General features: G+C 42.4%; 1 protein-coding gene across 1 annotated transcript; it reads left to right on the plus strand.

Moving 5' to 3' along the window:
* The first annotated feature begins 1,978 nt into the window (after nucleotides 1-1,978).
* On the plus strand, nucleotides 1,979-23,097 carry LOXL1 (lysyl oxidase like 1). Its single transcript, XM_075857753.1, has 7 exons — nucleotides 1,979-3,393; nucleotides 4,240-4,348; nucleotides 15,444-15,581; nucleotides 19,589-19,745; nucleotides 21,688-21,783; nucleotides 21,879-21,994; nucleotides 22,911-23,097. Exons 1-7 carry the CDS (start codon nucleotides 2,445-2,447, stop codon nucleotides 22,915-22,917), a joined length of 1,572 nt encoding a protein of 523 aa, XP_075713868.1. The 5' UTR covers nucleotides 1,979-2,444; the 3' UTR covers nucleotides 22,918-23,097.
* The last annotated feature ends 931 nt before the right edge of the window (nucleotides 23,098-24,028 follow it).

Raw genomic sequence — 24,028 nt, forward strand, 5'->3', positions numbered from 1 at the left:
TGGAGAACGCCATGTGTATCCTGCAAGTGGTTTTGGAACACATCCAGCGTGTTCCTGTACCGAGGGCGGCTGAAAGCATTGTTAACCCTGCCTGCAAGTGTGACCAAAGACCAGAAACTGAGACAGTGCCCCCGCAGTGATACCGCGCTCAATAAGTGCTGTGAATTGCTCTTTGAGTTTAACAGAGACTGTAAACCACAAAGATGTGTGCCTTCTGTTGCAACCATTATGCTGTGTGCTCATTAGAGACTGTAACTGCCAAGCTAAGTGCCCATATGAGACTGAAACTGCCAAGCTGTGTGCCAGCACTTGTAACCCCTAAGCTGTGTTCACATTTGAGACCACCAAGCTAAGTGCCACGGTAAGTAACTATTCTGCATTGTGCTACAGCTGTAGTAAAGTTCTGTTATATTGAACAGTATTGAGTCTGCCTTTCATTAATGTGTCATCCTTAAATGGGGTACCGTGTCAGGTTCAAGGGCCACAAACGAAAAACCTCTTACAGGCTCATCCACTCAGGTTACTTTATGGACTGGACATATGGGATAGTCCCTAGCGCTCTATGCACGTGTTCATCGAGATACAGTAATTCTCCAACATGCATCCATTATCAGAATTACTGCCCTCTGAGGAGTAGGGCACGGCAATCTGCTGCGCTATAAACACAATACGGGCTGCCATGAAGGATAATCTGCATTCTGCTGAAGGATTCACAAGGCATGAAGGGGAATATATTCGAACATGGCTTCCATGCTCTGCTATTAGATCAATCCTGTGCCCAAATGAGGAAATTCAGATAATATATACAATATATATACAATTCCCTAATATCCAAGATAATACAAAAAACAAGTGTGATTCTTGGCTAATTTGAAAATTAGGAAATAACTGATTGTTTTTTGCACTTGAAGTGTGGGTACTTCTATCTCCATCCATGCGGTCTATGGTGCACAGCAACTTCTGCCAAATGATGCCCAGCATAAGAGGGACATGTAACTCAAGTTGAACCAGAGGTTGTTGTGCTTTGCAAAAGTTGTATTCAGTAGCAACCATTGGTGGTTCTGGCTGCAAACCTATAGCTCCAACATTATTCAACTTTGACTACTGAGAAACATTTTATTGAGATTAAATAATAATGTCTCCAGGGCGCCAGCGATTGTTCACCATGGTCAGGTAACGTGTTGTCAGTATAGACGATACATTATCATGTACAGGAACAGGTGGCGGCCGGAAAAAGGCGACATTTTTGGGCCTGCCAGAAACATTTATAACCATTGTTGTTCAGTTGCACCCATTTTCCCAGATACAGATGTGAGATAGGAGATATGCTTTACATTGCTCTAAAACGAGTCAGTGCACCTGTCTGCTAGTAAAGCCGGCTTAAAAAAAAATCTAGCCCATTGTGTGGGTAAGGTCTCCCCAAGCCTTGTGTCACTTTAAATTAAGGGGTGACATGTGAACCCCTCTAGGGACCTGACCTGGAGGTAGATTTCTAAAAACTAGTTAAGGTGCAGTGGTTGCCAGTAGCAACCAATTAGATTCCAGCATTTATTCCTTTGTAGAAAGAAAGAAGCTACATGATTGGTAGCTATGGGCAACTTTTCCCCCCTTTCCTACCCCTGGTATTCCGGGCATTTATAGTGCCCACTTAATATGTACGACATACACTACAATGTGGAAACAATTTTTAGTATAAGGGTTGCATTGCGCAATTTTTTATTCTTTTTTTGCCATAGAATTTGAACAAAACACATACAATCTGCGTCATGAGGTGCTCTCTGCAGGGAGAGTCAGGAGGGCGCGGGGACCACAGGGGGTAATGTCGCTATGACCAGCTGCTTACATTAGCGATACACACGTTGTGTAACTGCTCTATAGTAATAGAGGGGAGAGCTGCACTGCACTATACTGACGAGAGAAAGTTTGGGAAGGGGCAGTGAGGAAGGAAGGAGGGCGGAGAGAGGGGAAAGTGGGGGAGAGGGGGATAAACAGGAAGTTATAGGAGAAATGGATACAGAGAAAGGATGGAGTGACGGAGGAGACAGATAAGGAGGAGGAGGACACGGGACGGGACTGGACTGCAAGTCACTGACAGACATGAACGGAATAACGGGACCTGGAGTACACAGAATGTGACGGTTAACCCCTTATGTGCTGGAGAGCTTGAGAAGCGGCGCCTTCTGCTTAATCGCCTGACTGCACCATCCTTTGCTGACCTGTAGAGCACCGCTGATCGGTCACTGGTGTGCATGACAGGAACCTGCAGTCGGGCGTCGCTGATCTCCTCTGCTTCACTTCTGCATTGATTCTTCTCACCAACATGTGTGTGTTCATGTGAACATTGAAAGTTTCTTGTTCTCAGACAAGCTGTTCTCATTTCACCCTTCTAGCTTGGCACCTCACTACCACATTCCTCAGTTTATCACTGAAGAGAGGACACCAACATGGCTCTAATAGCTCAACTATGTCTATGTCTGTCAGCACTGTCCTTGTCCCTAAGTCAGGATGGGGCAGGCTGGGGACAAATGATCCAGTGGGAAGAAAGTGGAAGACGCTATCGGCTGCTGAATTCAGGGTCTGAGTACCAGGCTGCAGGAGAGGGCACAGGAGGAACTAGAGTTGTATTGGATGGAGGTCGAAGTGGTGTTGATCTTCGCCGTCAAGCACCCACCTTACCACGGGCTGGATCACAGACGGTCAGGGGCAATACTCGTCACCCATTTGGTTTTGGACAAGTGCCAGATAATTGGCAAGAGAGAGGTGAAACGGCCGGCACAGGTCGCTTTATTCCTTCCGCAGGGGCTGGTGCTGGAAGAGGAGGGGGTACTAGAATACGTCAGTCATCATCCCAAAATTCTGTAGGACAGTCTTTTGTCCCAAGACCACAACCTCCCTTTGTACCCCAGCCTGAATTTTACCCTCAAGCACATGAAGAAAGCTATGGCTATTCCAGAGGTGGGGGTGGCTATGCTGCACAACCACCTTGGGGCGGAGGTTATGAAGATGTTTATGAGGAGCCTTCTCCACCTTTTGCTCAACCACCATATTTTGCTCCCCCAGTTTTGCCCCCTCGGCAACCAGCTCCAGTGAACCCTGTAGTGCCCCAGGATGGACTTGACAGACGCTTTGCCCATAGTCTATTCCGAGGAGTTGATATCCCTGTAGAAAGTGATCCAGTACGTCCAGCTCTAGGAGGTGGAGGGAGTGATGCAGGAGTCCCCCCTTATGGTGGAGTAAGTCAAGGAGAAGGCTACTATGGAGCACAAAGACCAGATTATTTTCAACCACAAAGCCGTGTGACTAATACTCCGAGCAGTGGAGGTGAGTCACAGACCGGGCAACAAGGAAGAGCCAATGTTGGGAGTGTTTTCCGTGGTGGTCAGAGTGGAAGAGGTGAGTTTACTGCAAGTGTCTAGTCACATTTATTCTCCCATTTTATATAAAATAACTATTTAATCCCCCTCCATTGGTTCGCCAAGATGTGGAATCAGGCAAGATATATGATTATTATTATTTCTTTATTTTAAGCCTTGACATATTATTTAATACTTTATATCGTAGATGTATATGTTACTTTCTTTTTTTCCTACTAGTTCTAAAGCTTGAAATATGCGGAGAATTGCACATTGTACTGAGGTGGGGGTTAGGGGGTTATTGAGCACTTTTGTTGATCAGAATCTTTTAGGAATCTTCTAACATGATTATTTCAACCTTCTGAGAATAGATGTTGTTGCAATTTCTCACTTATAGCCAGTTTAAAGGAATTGTCTTGTTTAAAAACCCATTTTCAAATACCCTTATAGGGAATTATAGAGGGGGAGGGGGTCAAACCCTCATCTATTAGCAGAGAGTGGCTACAAAGAGCATCTCTCCCACTGGTCTCTGGACTAACCAGCACGTCCGTGCATTACACATACATCCTATGTATTTTAATAGGCCGTGTGTATTTAATACTCTGTTTCCCCTGTGGCGGCACTGTAGGGAATTGAACACTTGCTGAAGAGTTCCCCCACAGATTACAGCTGATTAGTGGGGGGGGGGGGGGGGGGTACTAGCAGTGGGATGCCCTGTGATCTGCATATTGTTGGGGAACATTTCTAACTAAAAGGGACTTTCTAAAGTGGACAACCCGTGCCATTGAACATTTCACACAGTCCCACACTTTAGAAATATAAAAATGCTGTGAATTTTTTATTTTGCTCACATACTAATAATAGTCAAATCTTTTTTCTGTTCTAGGGCTTCCTGATTTGGTTCCGGATCCAAGCTATGTCCAGGCAGCAACCTATGTTCAGCGAGCTCATCTGTATTCACTACGTTGTGCGGCAGAGGAAAATTGCCTCTCTAGGTTTGCACCCCCAGAAATGTCCTAGAATACAAATTCCTTCCTTATATACACCCAATGGTTTCATGATCTTAGATAAGCATTCACTTGAAAACCTTTGGCAGGGAATGCCTGATACATTAAAAGTGTTCATAGAAAAAGTGTCAGTATTGCCTATAATAACCTAGAAGAGTTTACATTTTCAAACCTTCGGAAAAACGGAAGATGGAACGAATGTGCAACTCTGACACTTTTTCTTACAATAATTGTTATCATGAGGACCAATGTCTCTTCTGATGGTCATCAATCTCCTGTAACACGTATATAAAACGGGGGGGGGGGATGGTGTGACAAATACTTACCGACAGCACTTTTGTAGTATAGAAGGGACCATTCTGGTGTCCACAAGAACATGGAGATCCAGCATAGTCCCCTCTAGTAGAAGGCGTTTTGCTAGACAGTAAAGTTCTTCCTAACTAGCTCCTCACTTGCAGGGATTATTTGTCTGAAAATACAATGAATTCAGTCAAAATTTCCCTTTAAAGAGGCTCTGTCACCAGATTTTGCAACCCCTATCTGCTATTGCAGCAGATCGGCGCTGCAATGTAGATTACAGTAACGTTTTTATTTTTAAAAAACGAGCATTTTTGGCCAAGTTATGACCATTTTTGTAGTTATGCAAATGAGGCTTGCAAAAGTCCAAGTGGGTGTGTTTAAAAGTAAAAGTCCAAGTGGGCGTGTATTATGTGCGTACATCGGGGCGTTTTTAATACTTTTACTAGCTGGGCGTTCTGATGAGAAGTAACATCCTCTTCTCTTCAGAACGCCCAGCTTCTGCCAGATCACGCTGTGACGTCACTCACAGGTCCTGCATCGTGTCAGACGAGCGAGGACACATCGGCACCAGAGGCTTCAGTTGATTCTGCAACAGCATCGGCGTTAGCAGGTAAGTCCATGTAGCTACTTACCTGCAAACGCTGATGCTGCTGCAGAATCAACTGTAGCCTCTGGTGCCGATGTGGCCGACACGATGCAGGACCTGTGAGTGACGTCACAGCGTGATCTGGCAGAAGCTGGGCGTTCTGAAGAGAAGTGGATGATACTTCTCATGTAAAAGTATTAAAAACGCCCCGATGTACGCACATGATACACGCCCACTTGGACTTTTACTTTTAAACACACCCACTTGGACTTTTGCAAGCCTCATTTGCATAACTACAAAAATGGTCATAACTTGGCCAAAAATGCTCGTTTTTTAAAAATAAAAACGTTACTGTAATCTACATTGCAGCGCCTATCTGCTGCAATAGCAGATAGGGGTTGCAAAATCTGGTGACAGAGCCTCTTTAACCCCTTAGTGACCAGCCCATTTTAGGCCTTAATGACCAAGCTATTTTATTCGTTTTTCTATAGTCGCATTCAAAGAGCTATAACGTTTTTATTTTTTCGTCTACATAGCTGTATGAGGACTTGTTTTTTGCGGGATTAGTTGTGCTTTTTAGTGGCACCATTTTTGGGTACATATAATTTTTATATTAACTTTTATTAACCTTTTTGGGGGGGATTATAAAAAAAACCTGAAATTCCGCCATTGTTCTATGCGTTTTTAAATTGACGCCGTTCACTGTGCGACGTAATTAACATGTTACCTTTATTCTATGGGTCGGTACGATCACGGCGATACCACATATGTGGAGGTTTTTTTATGTTTTACGACTTTTGCACAATAAAAACACTTTTGAACTAAAATTATTTGTTTTTGCATCGTCGCTTTCCAAGAGCCGTAATTTTTTTATTTTTCCATCAATGTAGTGATTTTTTGGGCTTGTTTTCTGCGGGACAAGACGTAGTTTTGAATGGTACTGTTTTGGGGTACATGGGACTTATTGATTCATTTTTATTATGACTTTTTTGGGGGGCAATGGAAAAAAATTGCAATTTCGCCATAGTTTTTGGCGTTTTTTTTTTACGGTGTTCACTTTGCGGTTTAAATTACATATTAACTTTATTAATGGAGTCATTACGGTCGCGGCGATACCACATATGTGTACTTTTTTTTTTTTTTACACTTTTACTAAATAAAACCACTTTTTACTGTACTTTTTATTAATAATATTTATTTCACTTTGATGACTGATTTTATTAGTCCCACTAGGGGACTTTACTGTGCGATATTCCGATCGCTGCTATAATGCTCTGGTATACTTCGTATACCAGAGCATTATTGCCTGTCAGTGTAAATCTGACAGGCAAACTGTTAGGACGTGCCTCCGGCGCATCCTAACAGGCATATGTCCAGGGCAGACCTGGGGGCTTTTATCAGTCCCCCGGCTGCCATGACACCGCATCGGAGACCCGCGATTGCATTCGCGGGCCGCCGATGAGTGAGAGAGGGAGCGCACTCCCTCTGTAAACAAAGTTAAATGCCGCGGTCGCTATTGACGGCGGCATTTAACGGGTTAAACGGCCGCGATCGAAGTAAACTTCGATCGCGGGCGTTGGAGCAGGAGCTCAGCTGTCATCAGACAGCAGAGCCCCCGCACCAGCCTGCACGGGAGACCCGTGCAGGACTTAGACTAGGCTGACGTGAAAAGGCGTCAGCCTAGCCTAAAGCCCAGTAGTGAATGACGTTAAAAGGCGTATTAGTGGTCACTAAGGGGTTAATGCAAATGTTACTAATTCATTCTATTATATTCCAGTGCAAACATGTTGTTAGACTCACCAACTGAGAGCCTCAATTCTGTTCTTGCGAACAACATGCACATTGAGGGAAAATGGAAGAGGGGCTGCCAGATATCTCTGGTGCCACTTCTCTCAATGGAAAACAAAAGACGATTGGCCAACACGGTTGACTCTGTCCCCTTCCTCAAACCTGAATTGCCATTGAGTTCTTTCTGATACCATATACATTAGGGCCTTATTCACACGAACGTGTTAAATGTCCGGGTGACGGCCGTTGAAACAACGGCCGTCATACAGACCTATATAATTCAATGTGGCCGTTCATAGGGCCGTTGTTTCACCGGACCGTGTGAAGGTTCAGCGAGAAAATAGGACATGTCCTATTATTTCACGCTTCACGCATCCCTCCATAGAATCTAGTCTATGGGTGATGCGTGATATCGCATCCCGCAGCGCTGAGCACGGATGCACCTCGTACGTGAAAACCTGCAGTTTTTCACGTCCGAGATGCGCAACGCCCTTGTTAATCTAGCCTAAGGCTGAGTTCACACAGTATTTACGCAATGTGTAAACAAGTCTCACGGGACGGATATGCTGCGTAAAAATCACGCAGCGTATCCAACCTTGTACCCGCAGTGCATTCCGTCCGAAAAATCGCACCGCTTCGTGGTACGTTTTTTCGAATGGAATTTCCGATGTGGAAAAAAAGCACTCATACTTACCCCCTCCGTCTTCTCTGCGTGTAGTCCGGCCTTTTACGATGACGTTGCAGGCCATGTGATGCTGCAGCCTGTGATTGGCTGCAGCGGTCAAATGGGATGAAACGACATCCCAGGAGGCCGGACTGCAGGAAGAAGGAGAGCGTTCTAGGTAAGTATGATATTTTTTTCCAGAGTTTCAATTCGCAACACTTGGCTTTTCGGTTGCGTGTTTGCATCCGCATTGAATTCAATGGGGAAAACCCGCAACAGAAAATCAACAAAAACGCAGCATACATTGACATGCTGCGGAATTAAATTACCACCGCAGGTCAATTTATTAACGTTTATGCTACGTTTTTCTTTCCACTTTGCTGCTACTGTAAATGCTGTGGAATTTACGTACTTAATTGCATTGCGGAAATTCCGCAGCGTTTACACTACATGGGAACCCGGCCTAAAACTGATCCTCATTTCATATTTATTTAAGACAAATGTTAAAAAAATGGAGGAGTTACTTAAAACAACTAACCAGAGCAATACAAGTTTGGTACAGTGACTACCCTGAGCTTTTAGGAGTGTCTAGAAAAGTGGAGCAAATGTTGTAGTGAATACATACAGCAAAAATTGCATACCCTTTCACCATAATTTCACATTTCCAGATAAGACCGTTGAAGGACTCTATGTTCCCATACACGTTTTAACTGAACAGTATGTAATTTTGATTATGATGTCGCACGCTTTTAGTAACTTTACTTCATCACCCTCTATTTGCTGTATTTGCCATTGCCCTGCATCAGAAAACCAAAGGCTGACATTTTACAGAGATCTTTAGTTTGTGAATTGGACACAGACTGCCCTTGTATCTGCTTAGGCGCCGTTGCCACTCCAAATACCTTATTGGCAGAGGTGCCAAGAGTCTGACCCCCACCGATCTATCCTAAGGCTAGGCCATCAATTATTAAATCCTGGATAACCCCTTTAACCTACACTTTAATGGCTTTGTCCACATTTCAACACAATTTTACAGTTCAATTAAAGTTATCACCTACATAAAAAGTTAAATAACTTTGTATATGCATTGCATTACTTATCTTCTATAGACTAAATTGCACCCTGTATTATAATCCCAAGCTGCATTCACAGTTTTGCTTGTCTTGTAGCTTCTGTCATTGGAAACAGTTGACAAGCTGGTTCTCAGGCACATCCCTAAGGGGTAATTCACACCGCATTTTTTGGTGCTGAGTCCGACGTGGAAACTGTCAGAATCAGTGGCAAGAAACGCCCCAAATTGCCCCCCATTGATTTCAACAAGAGGCAAAGGCTGTTTTTTTTCAGTGCGACTTTTGGCCACTCGCGGAAAAAAAAAGCGCCATTCTCTTTGTTTGGATGAGTTCACACAGAGGTTTTATGGCACTGATGCGGAATCCACGTCAGATTCAGTGGCAAAAAATTGATTTCAATAGGTGGCAGAGGCATTTTTTTGGGCAACTTTTGGCCGCTCGCGGGGAAAAAAAAGTGGCATGATCTTTTTTCGTGCAGTTTATGCCTCTGACCTCCCATTGAAATAAATGGGAGGCAGGAAAAAACATAGTATACATAGTAAATAGTAAACATAGTATACATAATAAATATGTCAAAAAACGCTGGCAATTTAAAATCTGTCTGTCAAAAAACCCTGTGTGAACTCCCATAACAGTTGCGTGCTATTGTTTCCAGTAAATTCACGGACACTCTGATGGAAACCCGACGGAACCCATTAAAGTCAATGGTTACTGTCGGTTGTCTCCGTTGTTCAACAGAACCTGAGCTTTCCGGCATTTCCGTTGTTCTGCTCTTCTGATAAAGCAGAACAACAGAATGCCGAACGCAGATGTGAACAGGGCCTTACAGGTATGTCTGTACTCTGTAGCAATGCATTTTCATAGCCTTAATTTGTCAGATTGTTAACCAGGACGTGTGTTTTTGTTGGCTGCAGTAAACACATAGTTGCTCAGTTATGTTTTTCCTTTTTAGGTAAAAGAATTGTGCTATAAGCGACTTGGAGAAATTATAATATTCCTTTGGGAACCATTATGTGCCATCTCCGGATACATGGTTGAGGCAATTTATAAGAATTAGGTCACTAAGAATAATCGAGACAGATAAGAACAGTTGCAACATGTTCAGTGTTTGTCTTGTTATACTATTACAGAATAGTCATTAACACATTAATAACCCATTATGTTTAAATGAAAACTCCACAGATCATCAAGTAAAACAGAAAAAACAGCATAAATACTTAACTTTGTTTATTGCTCTAACTTCTGATCTACTAATATATGACCACTGTAAAGTCTTAGACTACATTGACATGACAGTTAAAAATGGCTGTGTGACGGCCATTTTTTGAACGGCCGTCATACGGCCGTTTTCAGAACAATGGTGTTCTATGGGTATATTCACACGGCCATTTTTTCAACGGCCCATCAATATTGGCCGTCAAAATATAGGACATGTCCTATTTTCGCCGTTTTCACGGCCAGACGGCCCCCATAGAAGTCAATGGATCCGTTTTTAATGTCCATCAATACATGTAACAACCGTGAAAAACGGATTTGTGACATGGGGATTCAAGAGGCAAGGGAACTAGTGGTTCCCTTGCTGGCTATCGGCGGCACGTTTTGCTGAATTCCCTACACACTCACTGATGCAGCGCCGTCTTGTTCAGGTGTGGTCTCTAGTCTTCATGGGTTCTGCAAAGGCGACGCGATGACGTAATCGTGAAGATGAGAGACCACATGTGAAGACTAGAGACCTACCTATAGAAGACGGCGCTGCATCGGTGAGTGTAGGGTTGGGGTGCATCATCTATAGGGGGGCTGTGTGGCATCATCTACATCGGGGCTGTGTGGCATGCACAGGGAAGCTGTGTGGCATCATGTACAGGTAGGCTGTGTGGCATCATCTACAGGGGGCTGTGTGGCATGATCTACAGGGGGGCTGTGTGGCATCATCTACAGGGAGACTGTGGCATCATCTACGGGGAGGCTGTGTGACATTATCTACGGGGAGGCTGTGTGTCACCTTCTACAGGGAGGCTGTGTGGCTTCATCTACAGGGAGGCTGTGTGGCATCATCTACAGGGAGGCTGTGTGGCATCATCTACAGGGAGGCTGTGTGGCATCATCTACAGGGGGACTGTGTGGCATCTACAGGGAGGCTGTAAAATAGTGTCTAGGTGAACATGTGACCTTCCTTTGGGTGTTTTCAGGGGGTTGGGACAAAAAAAAGACCTGACCAATGAAATTCATCAGTTTTTTTACTGATCTGGGTCTGTGTGGCATCATCTACAACGGGGCTTTGTGGCATGTACAAGGAAGCTGTGTGGCATCATGTACAGGTAGGCTGTGCGGCATTATCTACATCCGGGCTGTGTGGCAGCATCTACAGGGGGCTGTGTGGCAGCATCTACAGGGGGCTGTGTGGCATCATCTACAAGGGGGCTGTGTGGCATCATCTACAGGGAGACTGTATGGCATCATCTACGGGGAGGCTGTGGGGCATTATCTATGGGGAGGCTGTGTGTCATCTACAGGGAGGCTGTGTGGCCTCATCTACAGGGAGGCTGTGTGGCATCATCTACAGGGGAACTGTGTGGCATCTACAGGGAGACTGTAAATAGTGTCTAGGTGAACATGTGACCTTCCTTTGGGTGTTTTCAGGGGGTTAGGACAAAAAAAGGCCTGACCAATGAAATTCATCAGTTTTTTTAACGGCCATGAAAAATGGATTAGGCTACATTCGCACGACAGTGAAAAAAAATGGCCATTAAAAACTGATCAACTGTCAGTTTTTCATGGCCATTCTGCATCAGTGTGTCTCCAAATTTTCATCCATTTCCAGTCCGTCTGTCCGTTTTTAATGGCTGTTTGTCATCCGTTTTTCATGGCCGTTAAAAAAAATTGATGGATTTCATTTGTCAGGTTTTTTTTAGTCCCAACCCCCTGAAAATGCCACAGTGCCCATGTAGATAGTGCTGGAATGTCCCTGTAGATAGTTCCACAGTGCCCACTGTAGATAATACACACATAGGACCAGTGCCCACATAGTACCACAGTGCCCACATATTGCCACAGTGCCCGCTGTAGATAGTGCCAGTGCCCACATATAAAGCGCCAGTGTCTATATAGTGCCACAGTGCCCACTACAGATAGTGCCACAGTGCCCACATAGTACCAGTGCCCACATATAAAGTGACAAAGTTCCCACATATAAAGTGCCAGTGCCCACATAGTGCCACAGTGCCCATTGTATATAGTGCCATAGAGCCCACATAGTACCACAGTGCCCATGTAGATAGCGCCACAGTGTCCCGTGTAGATAGTGCCACAGTGCCCATGTAGATAGTGCCACACCCCCATATAGCATCACCCACCCTGTAGATAGCACCACCCCCTTGTAGATACCACCCCCCTCCCCTGTAGATAGCGCCACTGTAGCTCACTGTAGGAGCGGAATCCCTCTGGCCGGGGATTCCGCTCATAGATGGTGCCCCTGACGTCTCTGTCCATATGTGGACAGTGATGTCAGGAGAGTGGAATCCCCTGCCAGAGCAGGCCAGGGGTTCCGCTCCAGGAGTAAACCCTTGACGTCACTGTCCATATATGGATAGTGACGCCGGGGGCTTCTCCAGGAGCGGAATCCTGGCCAGAGCGGGGTCTGTCTGCCGGGGATTTCGCTCCTACAGAGAGCTACAGTGGCGCTATCTATGGGTGATGTGGGATGCTATCTACATGGAGGGGTTCTATCTACAAGCCTGGAGTCCCTGGCCAAAGATTTTGCGATACTCTGGCCAGGGATTCAATTTTTTAAAGCCCTGACTTCACTGTCCTTATATGGACAGTAATGCAAGGGCTTCCCCGGGCTCAGCGCTCAAAGTAGCGCTGTGTGCGGGGAGTCCTCAGCCAGGATCAGTTTTTACCAGCCGTAACAACGATTGTTTCCTGAAAAACGGTCGGTACAAACTGATCCATTGTCGAATATTCACGGGCTGTTAAAAAAAAGTGAATACACCCATAGAACTTCATTGTTTTGAAAACGACCGTGTGAATGCCGTTAAAAAAACGTTCGTCACAGGCTCGTTGTTCGCTGTCGTGTGAATGTAGCCTTAGTCTTCGTTCACGTCTGCGTCGGGGTTCCGCTCATGGGGTCCGTCAGACCTTTCCCTCAGGGGAAACCATAGCTTTCCGTTTGCATTACCATTGATTTAAATGGTAACGCTTCCGTTGCTAATGGCTTCCATTGGTCTCCATTCTGCAAGGTTTCTGTTTTTTCAGCAGAATCAATCGCATACTCGACTACGCTATTAATTTTGCCAAAAGGAACGGAGACAAACTGAAACCATTAGCAACGGAAGCATTACCAATGAAATCAATGGTAATGCAAACGGAAAGCTATGTTTTTTTTAACAGAACTCCGACGCAGATGTGAACAAAGCCTAACGATTCAAAATAAACAATTTCTCTTTAAGGCCTCTTTCACACACAGAACACAGAATTTTTCAGGCAATTTTAACCGCTTCTAAAAACACTTCTAAAATGCTTCTAAAAACACTAGCGTTATGTAATGTGTTTTTTAAGGCGTTTTTGGTAGAGGTTTTTATTTGGGGTCATTTTGTAGGTGCTTTTTTCTGGCATTTTTGAAGTCCTATGGAGAAGAGAAATGGCACACCCAGAGCATGCTGCGTTTGGAAAAAAAAAAACACTGACCACAAAATTGCCTCAAAAAAAATAAATGTGTGACAATGTGTTTGGTGCAACTTTCTAATTACTTTTTATTACAAAATATTTGAGATACAGCTGCTTTATATTTTATATGCAGAGCATCTGTATCGTGCTTGGAGACCTGAATCTGTCAGGACAGCAGGTCCACGCAGGATCCACCTGTTATCAATAACATCAAAGTTATGAACTTAGATGTGATCAGTAACAGCTTGATCGGACCCGCTGACCTGACGTATATAGGAGGGTGGCGATATCTACATGGGGGATGGTGCTATCTGCAGGGGGACTGGCGATATCTGCAGGGGGGTGGCACTATCTGCAGGGGGTGGCGCTATTTGCAGGTGGGGTGGTGCTATCTGCAGGGGTGGCGCTATCTACAGCGGGTTCCGCTTTCTACAGGGGGGGTGCTATCTGCAGGGTGTGGCACTATCTACAGGGGTTGTAGTGCTGTCTACACGGGGGTGCTATATACAGGGGGTGTTTCACTGTGGCATTATATGGGCACTACCTACATGGGACAGAGTGTCGCTATCTACATGGGCACTGTGTGTGGCACTATGTGGAAACTATCTACAGTGGGAACTGTGGCACTATGTGGGCACTGCGGCACTATTTACAGTGGACCCTATCTATGTGGGCACTGGTACTATCTACAGTGGCCAATGTGGCACTATCTACATCTGTATTGCATCACTATCTACATTGGCACTGTGGTGTTTTCAGATGGCTGGGACAAAAAAAAACTAACGAATAAAAGCCATCTTTTTTTTAACATCCGTGAAAAACGGATGGCAAATGGCGGTGAAAAACGGTCAGACGGCCGGGAAATGTATTAAAATTTTGAGACACATTGATGCAAAATAGCCATGAAAAACTGACAGTTGATCCGTTGTTAACTGCACTTTTTTTTCACGTCGTGTGACTATAGCCCTCTTCACTCTCCCCTCACAGCGATCCAGGGTGACGGAGAGAGAAGAGGACTAATTGTTACAGAGCTGTACAGTGTTTATATATATATATATATATATATATATATATATATATATATATATATATATATATATATATATATATATATATATATATATGATATAGATAAATATATATAAAAAAATGTATTATCTATTTATTTTTTTTGTGATTTGTCTGCTCATAATAAAAATTAAAACACTAATCTAGAAAATGAAAGTCTCATAAGTCTTGTAAAAAAACAAAAACAGGGTGACGGAGAGAGAAGAGGACTAATTGTTACAGAGCTGTACAGTGTTTATATATATATATATATATATATATATATATATATATATATATATATATGATATAGATAAATATATATAAAAAAATGTATTATCTATTTATTTTTTTTGTGATTTGTCTGCTCATAATAAAAATTAAAACACTAATCTAGAAAATGAAAGTCTCATAAGTCTTGTAAAAAAACAAAAACAAAGTAAAAATAGTTGTGATATTCAAAGCGGTTCCAAAGATATTATCGTTTAAAGAAGTGCATATCAGAAATAGAAAATTTGACCTGGACACAGGAGTCATTGAAGTGATAGGGTATGTTCACACGCCCTATTTACGGACGTTTTACACCTCGAATTACATCCGAAAATACGGCTCCAAACCGCCGGCAAACATCTGCCCATTGAAATCAATGGGGTTACGATGTTTTGTGCACACAGGCGTAAAAAGATGCCCGCGTCAAAGCAGTGCATGTGACTTCTTGAGACGTAATTGGAGCCGTTTTTCACTGACACCATTGACGTTTGTAATTGACGCCACGAATAACGCGAGTACGAGCAATTACATCTGAAATTCAGGAGCTGTTTTCGCCTGAAAACAGCTCCGTAAATTCAGGTGTATTGGACGCTGCCGTGTGAACATACCCTTAATGTATTTTGAGGCTTTTTGGCTATACATTGCTTATCATTGATTTTCACAGCTCCTCTTTTCTTTATACTCTCTTCTCAGCTCTGCATATGCAGCAGATTCTTCAGATTATGATGTTAGAGTTCTGCTTCGCTTCCCACAGAGAGTGAAAAACCAGGGTACTGCAGATTTCTTGCCTACACGACCTCGCCAGGCATGGGAGTGGCACAGCTGCCATCAGTGAGTACAAGAAGGTTATCGGTAGATTGACTCTACATTATCCTCCTATACATGCTGTCACAGTACCTCTTTATGGCCACTAAACTAGCCATAGACGCAATAATAACAGTTAACAATCCAACAGTCAAAGACAATAACAATAATTTGTATGTTTATTGGACTAAAATAATTTGTTATAAACTATAGAATGTGTTACATTTGTATTCTTCCCACTGGTTTAGGTCTTGTTCTAAATAAATGTATTTCCCACGACTGATTCAATGTTAGGTTTATAAAATGTCATCATAAATCATACATGAAAATACAAGCGCAACTATATTTTTGAAGATTGTAAGGGCACAAAAAAATCATTCAGATCCTTGCAGATTTCTGGCATTATAAATTACTTTAATGACCAATAATATCCCAAAAGTAAAAATATTAGATTGCTGGTTCGATAACGTATGGCCACACGTTATAGTTGAAATACTATATATTGTTGTATAGAGAGTTAAAGTTACAAAGAAAAACTGGCCTGTGATTTGATAGCTGTAGTATCTCTGTGATAAAAGCAAGGACAAGAACTTTCCCTTTTGTAAGTGTGAATATAGAAATAATTTTAAAAATACTTATTGAGTGTATTATTTCTTTTAAAGTTTTTGTAACTGCAATTGTCTTTCTTTGCTCATCTTGTACTGATTTTGAGTTATATCATGGATCATAATCCATCTTCATCTACTGCTGCATTCAGAATTTTCCTAAGATCCTGCATTCCGCAACTGCTCCCTATTGGTTGAGTGTCTGTACAGAACATTTTTTGCGTAGGTAAATTCAAACACACTCGTTACATCAGGCCAATATTGCTCAGTAAATCTCCCAGCGGATGACATTGCAATATAGTATTCTAGTTAAAGAGGACCTGTCAACTGTCTTGTCTGTTTTAGTAAATACTTGCACCCTGTATAAAATAACAATTCTGGAGCTCCTTTTCATTAAAAACTGCGTTGTGCTGTTCCTCTTTTATTCCTCCTGTAAATGTACTAAGAAATTGACAACTGGCTGTTACCATTCCCCTTTTGGAGCATGTCCCAACAAAGTCTGACACTGTTGAATCATTGCTGAATTTCTGAAGCTGCGTAGGAACATACCCTGTTGACATGGAAATGGTAACGCCCAGCTGTCAATTTATTCATACATTTCCAGGAGTATAATAATAACAACAGAGGAATAGCACAACATACTAATAGATGCTCCAGAATTTTGATTTAATGAAAAATACAGGTATTTACTTAAACAGACATGTTAGGAGAACGGTAATGTTCTCTTTAATCCATTTCCACATTTGGACATTCTATTACGTCCTACCTGCAGTCTTGTAACCACAGTAGGCCGCAATAGTATGTCCAGATGAATGTACAGGCAGATAAGCCAGGCTCCCGCTGCAACTGCCGAAATCAAAAAGACCTTTCACCCGTTTTAACTCTCAGATTCCATGATCAATACTGACAGGGCTATCTTCAGAGTTTGATGAAGGGAGGGGGCTTCCTCTGTCAGCCCATCGGCACGCCCCCTGTCTGATCAGTGTGTTGCTGACAGGCAGTAATGCTTCAGAATACTAATACGTGATTACAATTTCAATTCCATTAGTGGGACTAATAACAAATAAAGTTTAATGAAAAAATCCCCCCCCCCCCCCAAAAAAAACACTCTTTAACAATGGGGTTGTACAGCATGTGCACGGGAATGGGACAGTCGCAGAAATATCGGAAACACATGTTCCCCCTGTGAGCTTACCCTAAAAATTATTTTATTATTGCAAAATAGTACAGAAAAAAAATGCGTATATGGTAACGACCCATAGAAAAAAGTTACATAGTTACATAGTTACATAGTTAGTACGGCTGAAAAAAGACACATGTCCATCAAGTTCAACCAAGGGAAGGGAAAAGGGAAGGTAACATTTCTACACATAGGAGCTAATATTTTTTTGTTCTAGGAAATTATCTAACCCTTTTTTAAAGCCATCTACTGTCCCTGCTGTGACCAGCTCCTGCGGTAGGCTATTCCATAAATTCACAGTTCTCACTGTAAAGAAGCCTTGTCGCCTCTGCAGCTTGAACCTTTTTTTCTCCAGACGGAGGGAGTGCCCCCTTGTTTTTTGAGGGGGTTTTACAAGGAACAGGATTTCACCATATTTTTTGTATGTGCCATTAATATATTTATATAAGTTAATCATGTCCCCCCTTAGTCTTCTTTTTTCAAGGCTAAATAGGTTTAATTCTTTCAATCTTTCCTCATAACTTAAATTCTCCATGCCCCTTATTAGCTTCGTTGCTCTTCTTTGTATTTTTTCCAACTCCAGGGCATCCTTTCTATGAACTGGAGCCCAGAACTGAACTGCATATTCTAGATGAGGCCTCACTAATGCTTTGTAAAGTGGCATTATTACATCCCTGTCCCGCGAGTCCATGCCTCTTTTAATACACGACAATATCCTGCTGGCCTTTGAAGCAGCTGATTGACACTGCATGCTGTTATTGAGTTTATGATTTACAAGTACACCCAGATCCTTCTCAACAAGTGAATGCGCCAGTGTAGCTCCCCCTAGGACATATGATACATGCAGGTTGTTGGTACCCAGATGCATAACTTTACATTTATCTACATTAAACTTCATTTGCCAAGTGGACGCCCAAACACTTAGTTTGTTTAAATCTGCCTGTAATTCATGAACATCTTCCATAGTCTGAACTATATTACATAGCTTGGTGTCATCTGCAAAAATAGAAATAGTGCTATTAATCCCTTCCTCTATATCATTAATAAATAAGTTGAATAATAGTGGTCCCAGCACTGAACCCTGGGGTACACCACTTATAACCGGGGACCATTCAGAGAAGGAATCATTGACCACAACCCTCTGGATACGGTCCTTGAGCCAATTCTCAATCCAATTACAAACTATATTTTCTAAACCTATAGTCCTTAATTTACCCATTAGGCGTCTATGGGGGACAGTGTCAAATGCCTTTGCAAAGTCCAAAAACACTAAATCCACAGCGGCCCCTCTGTCTAGACTTCTGCTCACCTCTTCATAAAAACAGATTAGGTTAGTTTGACAACTTCTATTAACATTATTTATACTGCTCGACACATGACGTAAAAAAAATTCCAGAAAACATAGGCGGAATTGCTTTTTTCCCCCCATACCCCAATTATAGAAAAATAACAAAAGTTAATCAATAAAATATTAAAAAAAGCCCTCATACAGAAACATCAGCAGTGGCGACACATAAATGTTTTGTTTTTTTTAAAAAACAAAACATGCAAAACTACTAAAATATTAGAAAAAACTCTTAAAACAGAAAAAACCCTGAATATTTGGTGTCGCTGTTATAGTAATGACCCAAAGAATAAAGTTAGCATGTTATTTATGACACATGGTAAATGGCAAAGAAAAGAAGGTTGCCAAATGATGGTGAAAAAAAATTGTGAAAAAATACAATGCGTCCCGCAAAAAAAACATTAATTTCCTACTGATCTGTTCCTATTTTGGGTGGTGAATGGAAGTTAGCCAGGGCCGTGGCTAATCAATTTGTGTGTCCTACTGCAGACAGGGCAAAGGGGGAAGGCTCCTGCTGCAACCAGTTGTCTTAGAAGCAGACACAGAACTGTGAGGAGAAGGAGTGGAATGGCAGATCTCCTGGTGCACATACCGTAGAGAAGATTTCTTTATCTATTTTTCAATTTTAATTGCAGTATGAGACAAAATAGGAGCTTAAGAGAGGAGCTGCTGGCATATATTTATTTATTTTTGTGAATTTTGGATGTTTAATGTTCCTATTGTGTAGTTGTGGATGAAAATAGGCCATAACATATTATTAAGATCAGCAAACGAAGGTCACTTATAATGGTAGATTTCCACTTTATAAAATAAAGTTCACATATTTTTATCAATGTAAAATGTGTTTAAAAATAATTAAACTAGTTGACCAAGAGACAATTGACTTTCGAGTTGTCGATTCCAGACACTATCATAGTATGGATGAATTCAGTCATTATGATCTGCTGGATGCCACAACAGGCCGGAAAGTGGCAGAGGGACATAAGGCTAGCTTCTGTTTGGAGGACACCACATGTGACTTTGGGAACCTCAAGAGATATGCATGCACCTCTCACACCCAGGTAAGAGAATATGTCTTGTGTTTTATACCATTTCTTTTGTGAATAGCTATACTGCCTCCAGCTTATCTGCCCTCTAAGGCCTCATGCACACTTCCATCACCGTTTTAGCGGCCGTTTTTGATGGATCCGTGTGTCCGTTTTTGTTTCCGTGTGCACTCCGTTTCCGTTCCGTGTTTCCGTTTAAAAAACTGATGTGAACTTCACTTGAACCTGTCACATGTCCCAGGAAACACCCATAGAAAGGTTACAAGAAGTTTTTAGTGCTGTTTTCTTAGCTTTCAGAGCATAGAGAACAGTTTGAGATTACTCTGCTTGGCTTACTTTGGATTTACGGGTCGTAATTACGACCCGAAATAGCGGGCCCATAGACTTCTGTTAGCCACGGGTACCTTCCCGTTTTCTCACGGGAAGGTGCCCGAGCCGTTAAAAAGCTAGAACATGTTCTATTTTTTTATTTTACGGGCCGTGCTCCTATACTTTATAATGGCAGCACGGCTCGGAAAAACGTGCCCGGCCGTGCTCATCTCCTGAAATACTCTGTGCTGCCTTAAACTCTGTGGACAGGTCAGGATCCTGTTTCTTTTAAATGCTGCTGGGGAACCCGCTCGATCCACGATATAAGGCTGCGCTACAGTGCAGCATTTAAAAGAAACAGGATCCTGACCTGTCCACAGAGTTTAAGGCAGCACAGAGTATTTCAGGAGAGGAGCGTGTGATTGGCTGCAGAGGCCGCGGCAGCCTGTGATTGGCTGCAGAGGCGGTCACGTGACGAGCGTGACCGCCACTACAGCCTGTGATTGGCTGCAGCGAGCGGTGACATGGATGAAACGTCATCGCTGGAGGCCGGACAGGAGGAATGTAAGTATGAACGTATTTATATATTTTTTTTATTACATTAAAATTGTATTTTCCGCTTGCCGAGCATGGTACTGTCAAGGTTGCTGAAAGAGTTAGTGCAGCCCATTAACTCTATCAGCACCCTGGACAGTACCATGCTCGGCGCACGGAAATTACAGGTTCGGTCAGAACTAGTTGGTCCGAATCGAACTTTTTCGTGAAATTCGGCGAACTAGCCAAACCAAACTTTTCATAAGTTCGCTCATCTCTACTAGAAATAATACAGAATACAACTGTGCAAGGTCTACGCTACCCTCTGACACACTTGAAACTGCGCAAAGTCTATACCGGTCAGAATTTTGGGATTGCAAAGCACATGTTATAAGACAGCAGGTCAATGCGAAAATAACATTACTGTGGGTGTGTAAAGTTTACCTACTGAGAATTACATACAATGGAACAAAAGAAAAGCATGCTCAGAAAACAAGCAGTGCAATGTGTGCATTTACTTACTTATTTTGTGACGCTGGGCACTAGTTCCCTTCTGCCATCTGCGTGTCAAAAGCTCCTTGGCAAGCTCCTCCCACGCGGCGTCCTTTTTATAACGGTCGTGGTAGCATTCTGTGCGCGTATCCCACAGTTCTGGGTGATCCTGCACCAATGCTATCATTCTTTCCACATCCATCTTCAGAACTGACTGGCTACTGTAGACTGTGAGTCTGTGAACTTTGTCCCACCCAGCCGTTGCTATGGCAACGGATCAGTCAAAAACGGACAGCACACGGAAGCCTTCAGTGTGCCATCCGTTTTTTTCACTGACCCATTGACTTCTATGGGCCACACGGTCACTGAATCACTGAGCAAAGTAGGACATGCTCTACTTGGCACGGAACGGAACAACGGATCCGTTTAAATAACAGAAGTGTGCATGGGGCCATTGCAATGAATGGGTTCAGGGTGCTATCAGTGACAAAAACGGATAGCACCCTGAAGGAAAAACTGAAGTGTGCATGAGGCCTAAAATGCTATTTCCTTTTTCTATCTATTCCCTTATTGTCATTACAATACACTGGCAATACAGTGACAATCTGTATCTATGTTTCAGGGTCTAAGTCCTGGCTGTTATGACACATACAACGCAGACATTGACTGTCAGTGGATTGATATAACAGAAGTAAAACCAGGAAACTATATACTCAAGGTAAGTTAACTAAACGTGATCTTGTTGTAGGTTATTATTGTCTCTCTCATACTGTAGTAATATACATGTGTTAATGAATATAACATGTCTCATAGGTAGTAGTCAATCCCAAGTACATTGTTTTGGAGTCTGATTTCACCAATAATGTGGTGCGGTGCAATATTCACTATACTGGAAGATATGTGTCAGCCACTAACTGCCGAATCACACAGTAAGAAACCCATTATATGTTCACTGTATTTATTGCCTTTACCGTCTTTTATTGTCAAAGTATCGAGGAATAAAAAAACAACAACCAGCATATAATAAGAAGTACTCTATTCCTGTCAAGCAAGCCATTATTATATCCTTAGGCCTCATGCACATGGCCGTAGCTGATTACGGCACGGACGGGCTGCGTAGTGTCATCCCCGGACTGTCCGCAATCACGGACCGTTCACACACAAAATGTGCGTTGATTTCAATGAGCCCGGACCACAAATGCAGACTGTATAATGACATGTCCTATTTTTTTTTGCGCTCTGGGCAATGCACGGACCATGGAAACCGCGGTCGTGTGCATTGGCCCATAGGTTAACATGTGTTTTATACTAGCCGCAATTGCTGCTCCGTAATTGCGGATAGTATACGGCCGCAAATGCACGGTCATGTGCATGAGGCCTTACTCCACATCATGGTTGCTTAGGCATTAAATTATTAAAAAGTCTGAGAGCTAGAGATATCTTATATTCTACCCGGGACTCATCAGAAAATGAATCCTTTCTGCTGTCCGAACAGCTTGCCGTAAAACTATAAGGCTTCATGCACATGACCGTAGCCATGTGCACAGCCATGATTTCACCCGCAAGCCGCCCGTAAATCGCAGGCCGTGCAAATGGCCACGTGCATTATTTGATATGAGCCTGGAAACCACCGTCGTGTGCATGGCCCCATAGGAATGGGGCCGCAATTCTCCTGTAGATTTTCGGGGGAATTGCGGCCGCAAAAGCACGTTCGTGTGCATGGGGCCTAAGGCATTGTGCTTCTAGTGTTGTATGAGGCTAAACTTTTTCTACTGTTACTGCCTTTGTTTTTGATCACCACATACATGTTTCTTATCTTATTTCTTTTGTTTTTTCTTTTCAAAGATTCTGAGCAAGATTCTCAAAGAAATTATTATGGGAATTTCAGAGTATCCTATGCCATTTGGACAAAGTCAGCAACCCTCTCACCATCCTTTATTGATAAGCACACTTGCATTCTCATCAATACTTGTGTGAAAAGCCCTCACTTTTTATACCCATTAAATAAATTCTATTATTTCCTTCCACGTAATTCATCTTGTAGAAATGTGTGGTTTAATTTGACAAATATATGTAAGCATTTGCCTCTCAGCCCATGTTTTCTGTTTTGCCATTGATAGTGCCACCTATGACAAGACATCATGTAGTAAGACGGAGTCATGCAAAAGTTTTTGCCATTCTTATGTTAATGTTATTTTATGTGCCTCCGTACTGGAGCAATTCATTGAAGTATCACATATCGAATATATGAAGCTCAATGGTCTCATGTCAAATATAAGTGTATATTTATTATGTCAATTTGTTAAAATTGACTTCAATTTGTTGCTAATAATCCAATGTCACTGCCTTATTGCGAGCAGTAGAGAAGAGTCCAGGGAGAGGTGAATGTTGAATACAGTCTGTTATATGTTGTGGAAGATATGGAGGAGACTCAAAAGCTAGGAGAAATTACAGGCGGAATAGGAAAAGATCCTATTCGGGGAAAGGCTATATAAAAGAGGAGTAACTTGTGACAGTTACAGTATAATATTTGGTTAAAGGGTTTTTTCTCACTATTTGAGGTGATGGAATAATGCTACACCGCGTTCCAAATTATTATGCAAATGTTATTTTTCGCTGATTTTCCTAAATAGTCGATGCAAATGACAGTCGGTATAATCTTCAAGCCATCAACCGTTGGAGTATAATGCATATAATGCAAATTTTATTGAACAAATCTCCTAATGATAACAGATTTTTTTTAGAAGTAAAAAACTCAAAATGCACTGTTTCCAATTATTATGCACAACAGAGATCAAAACATTTTAAAGGTTGTAAAAAGAACTAAAATGGTAATTTGTTGAATTTGCAGCATCAGGCCAAGTTACATGTTAACATAGGACCCCTTTGATATCACCTTCACAATTCTTGCATCCATTGAATTTGTGAGTATTTGGACAGTTTCTGCTTGAATGTCTTTGCAG

This window comes from Rhinoderma darwinii, chromosome 3 (assembly GCF_050947455.1).
Source record: "Rhinoderma darwinii isolate aRhiDar2 chromosome 3, aRhiDar2.hap1, whole genome shotgun sequence".
Lineage (NCBI taxonomy): Eukaryota > Metazoa > Chordata > Amphibia > Anura > Rhinodermatidae > Rhinoderma > Rhinoderma darwinii.

What these genes read in the sequence shown, in the direction of transcription:
- LOXL1 (XM_075857753.1), top strand. Translation starts at nt 2,445, where the DNA reads ATGGCTCTAATAGCTCAACTATGTCTATGTCTGTCAGCACTGTCCTTG. An exon ending in TGGTGGTCAGAGTGGAAGAG is followed by an intron (nt 3,394 to 4,239) that starts GTGAGTTTACTG and finishes TTTCTGTTCTAG; the next exon opens with GGCTTCCTGATTTGGTTCCG. An exon ending in GAGTGGCACAGCTGCCATCA is followed by an intron (nt 15,582 to 19,588) that starts GTGAGTACAAGA and finishes TGTCGATTCCAG; the next exon opens with ACACTATCATAGTATGGATG.